The 12,206-nt window shown below is 34.1% G+C and overlaps 2 protein-coding genes across 2 annotated transcripts in view; one reads left to right on the top strand and one right to left on the bottom strand.

The window, feature by feature from the left end:
- LOC149791398 (transient receptor potential cation channel subfamily M member-like 2) overlaps positions 1-10,610 on the bottom strand; it is a 46,248-nt gene extending 35,638 nt beyond the window's left edge. Inside the window, exons 1-3 of the mRNA XM_089969192.1 lie at positions 10,506-10,610; positions 9,198-9,310; positions 4,326-4,432 (exon numbers count right to left, since the gene is read on the bottom strand). Coding sequence (XP_089825318.1) covers positions 4,326-4,432; positions 9,198-9,310; positions 10,506-10,596 — 311 coding nt within the window. The 5' untranslated portion in view covers positions 10,597-10,610. The remainder of the gene's footprint in view (positions 1-4,325; positions 4,433-9,197; positions 9,311-10,505) is intronic.
- Positions 10,611-11,082: 472 nt separating this feature from the next.
- The window catches only part of LOC149791397 (serine hydroxymethyltransferase, mitochondrial-like), a 40,027-nt gene continuing 38,903 nt past the window's right edge, over positions 11,083-12,206 (top strand). Inside the window, exon 1 of the mRNA XM_089971348.1 lies at positions 11,083-11,105. Within this exon, the coding sequence (XP_089827474.1) occupies positions 11,083-11,105 (23 nt within the window). The remainder of the gene's footprint in view (positions 11,106-12,206) is intronic.

Below are 12,206 nucleotides of genomic sequence, written 5' to 3'. Positions count from 1 at the left end.
TGCTAATTAGGATACACAGTGATACGGTTTAAAATTTACAACCCATCCGAAGAAAGGTGAAAATGTAGCATCTGCCATAAGACATGCTCTGAAAGTGTTGGAAATCCTCGTCAAATGTAATCCAAAGTATTCCATATCCTTCGAATATATTCTTGCATTACTGCAGAAGACGAATATGTACAAATTCCCAGACAATGCAGGCAGTCTAAACGTGAAGATTAATGTGCAATAAGATACAACCGTGAACTACAGCATACACTCAGAACCTTTCATTTTAATTTGGATATCAGTATGTTGTCCTCTAGTACGTATTTACTATGACTAAACTAATGCGGAAAGTCAGAAAATTAGCATATAGAATGTTTAGCAGTCTCTCCAATACGTTTTATCGTCTTTTCGAGAAAATGAGACCACAGAAAGGATTCTATCTTTGCCTCTTCGCCTGTCAGATTTTTATGCAATACTCATCGCAACTGTTTTAAAATAAAGAACTTCCCGAAAGAAGAGCCATGCAGTCTCGCACAATTTCAAACCAAACTGTTGAAGAAGTTTACTGAAATGTACCGTTGTTGTTGCGCCTCCACTGGCGTTGTGAAGATCGCCTTAAGTTCAAGAGTAAGAGGTCGTTTTAACAAACTGTAACCGTTCATACGTATATTATTTCACTATTAATATGCCCAAAATCTATCTATCTGATATATGGTCATCCAGCCTCGATCAAATAATGATTGGCAATACGGTCATTACAGTAGTATCAAACCGAGCTTAGGTATTAGAATGCCACTGTCATATTTCACATATCCCCACACATCAGAGATCGGAACGATATGATGTTATTAATCAAATATAATACGTAGCCGATCAATAATGCAGCATCAACCATGGCACAAATGCATACACTAATTTTACCACCTTAAATTTTTACACTAATCCGAGCACATGGGTATTGAGGATTAAGTTTAAATCTCAGCTAACTGAAATAGTTGATTTAAGTATAACAATTAATAGCCCCACTGACATAAAAACTAATGGGATAAAAATGCATTCGTTTTTGGCATTTTGTTCTCTAGATGACGGCAACCAATTGGATCACAAGTTATGCTTATAATATAACTATAACTACTACGCACCGGTTAAAACGTAGAGTACAAAAGCAATTTGACAGTAACATAATATACAGAGGAACTCTTTTTCTGCAAACAGTTTGACCAATTCTTACAATCGGCTAACAAACGAAACCACTGAAAAAAGTCCCGCGTATTACACGTGTTTAGAAGTAAGATAGTGCAAATGACGTAAGAAAACCAATTTACTAGAACTGTACTTTAGTTCGAAACCAAACACGTCCAAGATCTGTATGATATAACTATGCATTCGATGCATATAAACTGATTAGTGTCGTGGTAAACGAACTGGTACAGATATAAGATGACCTCACTCATTTTCCCGGATGAAACTTATCTCTGAAATTATTAAGTTTCTGCATGATATGACTTTATACGGTATGTATCCTCTCACGATTTTATAAGATACAGCTTAAAGAGTACGAACTATTTCAGTCAGACATTTTATTGCTGTGTGTAAATTTTGTATATCATGGACTGTCCTGTGATCTCTATGGTACCGGTTTAGCTGTGAATGTAAAATTAATGCAAGCATAGATGTAGCTTCCAGACTGGTAAGCAGCTAAGCCAGTAAAAGAATTCACTGATTAATATGTGCAGACGCTAACATGTCAGATTGCGCAAGACTTATCAGAATTTGATTTGTATTCCATCAGCAGAAAGTCAAGCTTTGAAAGTCAGGCAATTGGGAGAAATTTAAGAACAAATAACATAATTGTATGGAAATCATCCTCAAAACTATATATCAAACTACATTATACTTTTCGTTTGTTGATCTTAAATGATTTTTTTTAATGATCTCGTCAACAAGAACCTTTTTTCAAATAAACACAGGTCTAATAAGTCCTAAATACGCAAAGACCTGTACACATTGCGATATAAATCATACAATGCTAGTCCGGGTCATAAACATATAAATACAAATACAACTACATTATTATTATTATTATTATTACTATCTCCATATTTCAAGTAGTTGTTGCTTTACTGTGTGTAGCGACAAAAAAAAGCATTTAACAATGCGCAACAAAATCCTTAATTGCAATGACATATGTAATAGGGATTGCTTACATCCCTTATAAAAAACAGCTTAATTTAATTTGTCTATTTCAAATGTTATATGTTTAATCTTACTAACACGGTTTTTATGCAAACAAAGCAAAGTCAAATATGCTTGAAACGTTTTACAAATCTTTGTGATGGATGAAAATTTAAATATATCATCCCTATATCAACACAAATTTGCCAAACATACCACAAGTGTACGGAGGTAGTGACATACAGATGGACAAGCACATATATCCATGTGAAGATTTCCCCATTATAGAAACTGGAAACATAAAAATGCCCTCAGTGTAAATACAAAGCTTAATTAAGATGAAGCCATATATATTACAATCATTTATGTCTGACAAATCTTGCTAATGGTTGTTACCACATTTATTGACGAGTTGGAAAATGGCTAACAACCCTAAGTCTTACATCGGAGATGCGCAGGCGACTTTCCATACCTGCTTTGATTTTGAGTGAAAAACCTTAAGGACCCCTATATAAAACAAGGAATTGCACTTGCGACTGCATAATATATCATCCTGGGACTGATGGTTATGTTTAGCAGGTGATTTGGTTTTGTACCAGCAAAAAGAAGGTACGCCTGGATCCTTGGAATTGTACAGATTGCTACTCTTGTCTGAAAACCAGTCTGTGATTTGATCTATTTTAATATACTTTCGGACAGAAATTGAAGGAGGGACACTCAATCAGCTTTTACCGAGTGATTGACCTTAATGGCTTGCGTTGTTATAGGATTTGGTGGGCATTCCAAACACAGAAACAACTGATAAACGCAAAGTTTGAAACTAGTCACCATTGTCTCCATTCAGAGTTGGAATAGTGTGAATCTTCAGGATATACTGGTGACGACTGTGGGACGGTTGTGCGGACAGCGCGGTTCGAATAAACCTTGTCATCGAAGTGCTGTTGCAGTTGATTCTATCATAACAAAGTCTCATCAGGGATCGATACTGAACGCCCCGATTAGCCTGCGTATGGTACGTGTGTCCAATTTACCAATTTAACTGATTGACGTTCAGTAGTGTACAGATGCCAGAGCTGCTGGACAGTCTAGTCGGCAGCTGGGTCAGCATCATACAGTTTCACGATATTTCATAGATGACCATCAACATCTAAAATAAACCCCATTGCGCCTTATAAGTTCGAAGACAATGTTCTCTCTCTCTCTCTCTCTCTCTCTCTCTCTCTCTCTCTCTCTCTCTCTCTCTCTCTTCCGATTCGGCGAAATTGGTTGTTTGGTTGTGTTGGGGTTAGGCGACACACTCACCTACACTTCAATATTTTCTGTTAAGGCATACTTATAAAAAAAAAAAAAAACTTTACCCAGAATTTAGGAATCGTGTCAGCGCCTCGTGCTACTTATTATAATTTACGACAGAAACGGTCCGACAGATTGAGAAATAAAATCCGTGATTACATATAACAGATGTATTTGTAAGCAGCAGTATTGACTCTCTGCACAGGCGTGCTTGAAAATAAAATATTAATCAGCATTGATTAGTGTTGCAAAACTGCATGTTTGCCAATGCCACACTACAATCAGGCAAGAATGTAGAATAAACAACAAAATACAACAATTAAATCTTTTGTTAAATATTTTACGCTCAGAAAATGATCTCTATGATATAAATTTTCCCAACCCAACATTATCAATCCGCGCATGAAATACGGGCTTTATTTTGACGCTTTACTCAATTCGCAGCTTGATATGATCATGCTAACTATGTAAAAGGTCATTGTCTCCAAATTAATCTAAATGTAGAAACTTTTTTTGTAATCGATATAGCAATGCAGATAGTTATCACCTTAGCACACAATGGATAAAACCCACTCAACTCGCCATTTTTAAGTAAACATACATAAAGATTTAACTGGTCAAGGCGAAAGGTTTGTATCGTCACTTATGGCTTCACAAGTCGTGTTAAACACTTGTTACTCAAACAAATGTAGATATCCTCTATGAATATTTTTAAAAACATATGATAACAAATATTATTCCAACGCAATCAGTTGAATGAAAAAGAAAAAACTGATTTTTTACACGTGAATATGTATGCTCCTGAAACAATTATTAATCTTCTGTTCTATGCTTTTGAAGTCAAGAGTAGATGTTACAAAGAATCTTACCGACTGTTTGCTTCAATTTCCTCTTTAATCGTAAGCTTTACATCATTAAGTCTTTTCGACATGGAGGAGTATAAAGCATGTGCAAGAAGAGCAGCAGCCATTGAATCCTGTAAAATATATGATGAAGGTACAAATTTGCAGGATGTCTTGGAAATTTTCATATATTCTATACTGTCCTTTATCACACAAGATCCAAAGAAGCTTGAAAATGATCTTCCGGATAAGTATGATGTAAGTGTACAACTGTAGAATAAACACGATAGCGCATACGCTGTGTATACTTGGTTTTTAGACATCCATCCATCAACTAATATGCAAACATTTGCCAAGACTTTGGAAGGATGTTTTGGTCTTTCTGATGTGAGTATTATTGCTTTATTTTAAATCTTTTCAGTTGTAACGCAAATTTGTTGAGGTTGAAACATATTAAACTTTAATATTTATAATAATTCAATATATTTACTTTTGACATTGAGTGAAATTGAATGCATGACTTTGTTAGTGTTGAACATTTATTGTCAGACACTGACAGACAGATGATGCCAAAATGCTTCAGATTTTAAATGAACAAAGACACCAGTGTTCCATGATATTGTGCAAATGGTTTTCATAACCTGACAGTTGACTATATCACTTGTCGGAATATGTTTTTATGTTTTATAAAATTCCTCAGACTTGACATAATGTGAATTTTGTTCATTTAACTATCAACTAATACAATTCCTTTCCTTGCTGTTTTATTAATTTTTAGTAACAACACACATACAGAATGACGACCTAGATACTTTCAACAAAATGTAATGAGCTTCAAGGTTTAGTCAGGTCATGTTAGCTTGATTTTCGAAAGCTGTCATTGGCAGATGAATCTACTTTGTACTTCCAGCTGTGATTGCTGGGATATAGGTTAATGTGAACATTGGACACGTTGTGTCCAGTGGTTTTGGAAAAGAGGTCTTATTGATGTTTAGTAAAACAGCCAGACATAATCACTAATAATCATCGCTTGTATAAACAGTACAAGACTTGCCGCCAAGAGTGATCAGTACCTAAATTGTTTTCGATAGAATATATACAGACTAATACGCAGATACGATTAAATAATATTATAGAATGATTAATAGAGAAGATTATGTTTTTCCTAAGTGAAACTGTCTTTCAAATATCATTTGATTTTCTTGTACATATTGTTATTTCGCGTTGATCTTCGCTTATACGTGCATAATTTAACCATGTTTACTTTTACAGCGAATGAAACCAAGAAATAAAGAAAGGCAGATAGGTAGACATTGTTCGACATGTTAGGCATTCAAATACATTTTCATTAGTCACAAATATCTGCATTTCAGGTATTTTGGCAGTTCAAAAAAACATTATCACCGCTCAAGTTTGAGACACAAGCCATGGCTTTCCCACCTGCTCAAAATTGCCCAAAGTTTTACTATCAATTGTCAGAAAGCATTGAAATAGCTGTAATTCGAATAAAAAAAGATCAAAACAAAATTATTTTAAACTGACTTGAGCTCTATAAATATTTCACGTAAAGCAGCCTGTCCCTCCAGGACCTGAGGTCAGTCTTCGTGTAATTACTCTATCAATGTTATCCACATTCATTTGATGAGCAATGTTCATTAGCCTTTGAAGTCAGTCTCGCTTCATAAATTTGTGTTCATACTTTTGATTTTATTGATATTTGTTCTACATATATTGTTTAACATTTGTTGCACTACACTAATGTAAGCAAGTTGGACAAATTAGATTGACTATTATTCATTAAATTTGAACTTGAAACATCGTAAACGGTACAGTCGTAACTTAACGAGACCAAATCAATAGCACAAATTACTTAAACGTTTCCGCTGAAATAAACTTTCTTTTGTCTTTTATTTTTATCTCAGTAAAAGAATCCAAAGACATCATGGTCCATATTTTGACATCATTATTACGTATAATTCCTCAAAAAACCCAAAATTCGACCTACGTTCTCAAGCTTACAAGAATGAAGTAATTACTGACAACATTTTGTGTGTGTATATATATATATATATATATATATATATATATACACACGTATATATATATACTAGTTATTTCTTAGATATGCACTGCTACAATTTTTGCAGCATGTTCTTTTGTTATTCAATGAATGAGAGAGAGAGAGAGAGAGAGAGAGAGAGAGAGAGAGAGAGAACATTGGATTTGTACACAGTGGTAGTCTCGGTTAAGGTACGGGAAATCCCTCTGATTAGGAAAAACATGTTTCAGCAAAACTAAGTCATGTATAAGCTTATCTAAAAGTGGCTTTCGTTTGAAATAATTGAAGTGCCAATGCTATAAACCTAAATTAATAACAGATACATTTTCAAATTATAAATATATATATATATATATATATATATATATATATATATATATATATATATATATATATATAGTGCAAATAGCCCCAACCCAAACAAAATTATATCTTACTGAATTGTCTCTTCTTGTAGTTGACTCATTTGACATTTGCTAACAGATAATGTGAACCTCATCCGCCACCGCCCCTTCAAAATTAGTAGAAAAGATGAATTTCAGTTTGGGTTTTTCTTTATGTTGCCACTTCATTTATCATTACCTAATAAAAGGCTAATGGCTGGATATTTTGTATTTGAGCATACTCCTAGAATTATAAGCATCGCTATAAACAAAGTATCTGTTGAGACTCATTGTAGTAGTGCTATTTTCTATTTTGCCGATAAAGCAGACTAACTATTACTTTTTGCAATCAAAGATCGTTTCCTGATAAAACAGATAATGTATGCCTAATTCTTTGTCCAGAAACTCTTGGTTCGACTCTAAAATCCAGAGACTCCGTCACTTCTACATTATTTGCCATTTTCTCCGCATGGACTTGGTGTCTGAACCTTTTAAACTTTATCGTGTGTGGCAAGTCAAAGTGTGATTTTCTTAATGTACAAAGTGTTCATCAGGCCTGCATGATGACTTTCCTTCTTTAGCGAACGCTATTATGACGGTCTTGGGTTGGGGAGGAGAAGGAAGAAGAAAGTGTAATCGAATATAGAATAATAATTATTTTCTTTAAAATTACTAGATGAAATTCTGCCAAAAGTTCCCTGAGTAAGTGCGGTATTCTGGTTTCCCTTTGTAATCATGTCTTTGTTCATGACGATAGACTAACCAAATCTGATTTTTTTCCCCAGGATATCTCTCTCTATCACAGCTCAGTATCGTCTTTGCCTGTGAAGATACGCCAATTCTGTTTCACAATTTGGTGAATATGGAAGAGCCACAACGTATCAAACATTTGGACAGAGATTTATATATAAGTATGTTCAAAAATGCACTTGGAACAAGACCTCATCAGAAACTACAGACGACTGTTCCTAAAGCAATTAAGATATTCATTAGGTCTATCAGTTGTTAGGACATTGGGCTGCATCCGGTCAAGAATGTCAAAGAAAATAAATCTCAAATATTGGGAGAACCCAGCTTCAGAGGTACAAGAAATGACAATCGATATCGTTGTCAAGGAAACAATGAAAGGAAAACAATTACATTTTCAGGAGCAGAAAAAGAAGATACACGATAATAGCCTATTCCAGAAAACAATTAAAAGCACAACAAGCATACGAAACTGCAGAAGAACCGAGTTAGTGAGGATCATGATGTAAGAATGTATGTATTAGTAAAACTGGACTTTTGTGATGTGCCTTGAAATTTCATTTGAAGTTTTATTCAAGAGATTATCCTTACGATTACAAAATCCTTATATGTATTTATGACTTGTTTTAGTATTGTGTGATATTCAAGCACACCATTACCGACAAATATTGATCTACCAAGCAAAATCAGATGCGCCACGTACAATGGAGAAGTTCAATGAACTTAAGTTCTGGCAATCTTTAAATTCAAAGCCAAAAATTCCACAACCTTTAAGCATTAACATATTATCTTCACGCTTATAAAAAAATGTGTCACAATATATTGACATTTAGATAAACATGGTCATAAGTGTTTTTTAAATCAAGGATGGCAAAATCGACATGCGTAAAATTTTAACGACGTGAAGAACAAGTTTTATGGTTCCAAAATGACGTAATATTAAATTTAGCTTAATGTTAATTTTTCATTGACTCTATAAAGCCCCACACAAGAGGTACCATATAGGCATATCTCCTATCTTCAGGCACACTTTTCTGAGCTTTTTGTTATTGTGTGATAAAAGGACTACACATTTTCAGTACATTCTCCAGGAATTATGGAAGATATCCAATTATAAGAAGCATTGTCGAATAACCCTTTGTGAGTTATTGTCAAAGAACTATCTCCAAAATGGGCAGAAGAATAATCTTAGTGAGGCCTTGCAACAACCAAATAGTTACACAGCATCAGTGCAACTCTACTATCAGGGTGTTTGGCAGAGAGATATCGACTTACCAGAACAAATTATTGTTGTTCTAAACATATTTTGTGTCTTCAATCACCGTTATAAAATAAGAACAGAGGAAATAATAAAATGTATCTAACCTACAAAGTTTCAAAACCATTTTTCAATGGGTGTATGTGTGAAGGGGAGTTTAAATTTTGGTCTGCAATTCCAGATTGTGATGTAATCGGAACGAAACCTGTAAAGAAAAATCCAAACAAATGGTAAAAAAGTCGAGCAATTCAGGTTACACATTTGCTGGAATTATACACCCAACTTACAATGCCGTGTGTAAAGCCCCGGTGCTTGAAGAAGAAGAAACAGCATGAAGCCTTGTCAGGAATGGGCGTAGAAACATACTCACAAACGGATAGATGAGGCCAAAATACATCTTCGCTCATCACTAATTTCCAGAAATAAGCAATTATCAAACAAAATATACTTACCATCCCTTTACTCCAGAAGAGTTTTGCCATGTCTTGCAGGTTGTTTAGAACTGACCAGATCAGCATATGCAGGTAAGGGTTCTCAAACTGTGGTTTCGCTTTTAAATCTGGACCTTTTGATAGCAAATGACATATCTATGTAACGTTTTACTTAAATTTAAAAGACATGACATGGAAATTAATGTTGTACTGGCAGTCACAGTCACATAGGCAGTAGCATGTGTCATTCCTGGACTAGAGATAACTAACTAGGTTCCACAAACGTTACAGCATTTACGATTTGTAAAACAGCTTTACGATATTTTGACCTGGTCTTATATATTGTATCGTCATGTGCACATATGAGAAGTTAAATGTTACAATGTGTAAACCAACCTTCATTTGCAGATGTCACTCATACTTGCTAGGAATTTTACTAACACAATTTTTGGACTCAACTATATTCAAATAACGATGCAATAATAATAACATATCACAAACTCTGCTAAAATATCTTCCAAAAACTAAACCTATTCCTTTAGATTGTAAGCTACACATGTATAAAACAATATACCATAACATAACATAAGTCATATTGGTTATGCTTTACTAGAGAAAAAATATGAGAAAATGCAATACACTAAAGGCAGAAGTTTCTTCTGAATAATTATGTCTTTCACATCGGAATGCTGTGCAGGTTGGACAGAAACTTATAATTATCCAAATATAATTTACATACTGAAGCTGAAATATACAAAATACAATTTCTATATACCATAACGATCACCACAAAGAATATATAACCCGCTACATCGGTTCATCGCCGCTGTCCCCAAATATAAGTATGTGTATATATCGATTTACCATCAACAATGATAAACCAGTTTGAAGTCTCGATCTTGGATGATATATAAGATATTACGTGAGTTTAATCACGCATGGATGAGAATAATCAAATGATCCCAACCGTTTACTTTTGAAAACTGGGGGAAAAGGAGTAATTGCCTCAATATTTAGAATACATATTTATATTTTATGGAGACACTGATGTATTATGATCATCAATGGCAATGTTTCACCGATTCAGCTGTTCACTCCATCATCTTACGAATCACAAATCTAAGCAGACGAACTTTCATCAAGATGGTCGATATTTCACACAGACTCGAGCTATATCCCAAGTGAATGTAAACCCCAAAATGACTAAAAGATCACCAGCATTTATACATTCTAATCCGTAAACAGTTGGTTACTGAACCATGGACGTGTCTTTGAATTAAAATATGATGTTAGAAAGCTATTCACGAATTTTCGCACATCCATTACTACCTTGTTCTGAATGAGCATTTGGTGGGGGGCTGTATTGCTGGAGATAGTAGTCATCAAGTAAATGCGCAATCAGTTTACCCACCTCCTCCATGCTGATCGTTTCAGTGGACTGTTTGAAATATTAAATACATCTTCTTAGATGTTCTGCCATAAAATCTGTGTACTGATATCATATTATAGAAATTCATACAAGTACGTCCAACAAAATACATATTTATTAATTCCCATTTTGCTTCAAGTCGTAATTTAGACATCAAGCATGTTAATAATTTTAATTTGTTTAGTTTGTTTACAACAAAGCATTTCAATAAGAATTTATATTTATTGATTTGGGTGCATATACAAATATTATTTGAAAACAATATATTTGTTATGTTTGGTCTTTACCATTACTGTGCATATTATTTCTACCATTACTAAGCAGGAAATAGAGAATTCACACTGGTATAGTATTCTGTGCATTGGTAATGCATTATCACAACATGATTTTCTCTCGTAATAAAATGCTAAACAAACAACGATATCGGAATACCACTGGGTCACAGACTGCTGTACTAGGTCTGTTATCAAGTCAAGAATGGCAGCCATCAAGCCAATCAAGTACAAATGAAATATATAATGCAAACGAATATACGAAATGCAAAACATTGAGTTTCAGTGTTGAAAAGCATCCTGTCTGGGGTATCAGTATATGTACATCTTGAACTATGTAATGGTTCAATTGAAAATAACTTTACATCATTTGCTCTGTTTACTCTTACAACTATGGCACTCTAGATACGTCCTGTCTAGTAAAAGTTACTTTCAGCCTACCAGCTACACATAGATCTGTTTAGACAATGTTTTTAAATAAAATATGTACTAATTTTCTTAAAATGAATGGCTATTTATTGTTCATAAATGAAAGTAAAGTGTGCACACTTCCTATGCATTTCAAAGTACAAACATACAACATGGCAAAATGAGTATTATAAACGTAAGCAACATTTCGTTTTAATAAGTGATTGAAAAGAACATAGTCATTGAATCAAAATAAAATATCATGGTCAGTATATTTTAGTAGCATTGTTCAAATGCTCATACTGCTTCATGCATTTTGTAGTCAGAGGTTGAGATATGTGCGAAGTTTCGCCAAAATGCAGTGAGTACTTATGACGTTATTCGTACCAAATACAGTGACTACGTCTGCTTTTAGTGGCAGAAAATGACAATCCAAAACATCCTACCAAATAGAAAAGACTAAACTAGAATATCCTGCAACTCTAAATTGCAGGACACGAAGACAAAAACTTCTACTCTAAAATATTATCCCATAGGTCAAATTTCATACCTCCTTCTTTTTCTTTCCTCTCACGTTTAGCAGTAAAGCCGATAGAGGGCTTTCCGAAGAGACCTCCTAGAAAAATGGGGGAGATATATCAAAGACAATACACTGACAAAGAATTTCATGGAATACTTTTGCAGATATAAAGACACATGAAAGACTGATCCATATGGATAGCATTTACCATTATAATGTTGGATGTGTTATAATCAGCATTGGTTCTAATACAGTAGCACGTGTTATTGTAGAGGACTGCTTCACATTCAAATTGCTTTGAAAATTATTAAAAACAGTTTCTTTCTTTAAAATTCATAATATGCTAATGCATTTTAAATGTACTATAGCTGATAAAAAATCAACCATCGCTACACTTGTTA

This window comes from Sinohyriopsis cumingii, chromosome 9 (assembly GCF_028554795.1).
Source record: "Sinohyriopsis cumingii isolate HCF-2022 chromosome 9, ASM2855479v2, whole genome shotgun sequence".
Lineage (NCBI taxonomy): Eukaryota > Metazoa > Mollusca > Bivalvia > Unionida > Unionidae > Sinohyriopsis > Sinohyriopsis cumingii.
Note: the sequence above shows the minus strand (reverse complement) of the source record. Positions and strands in the feature narration are given on the sequence as shown.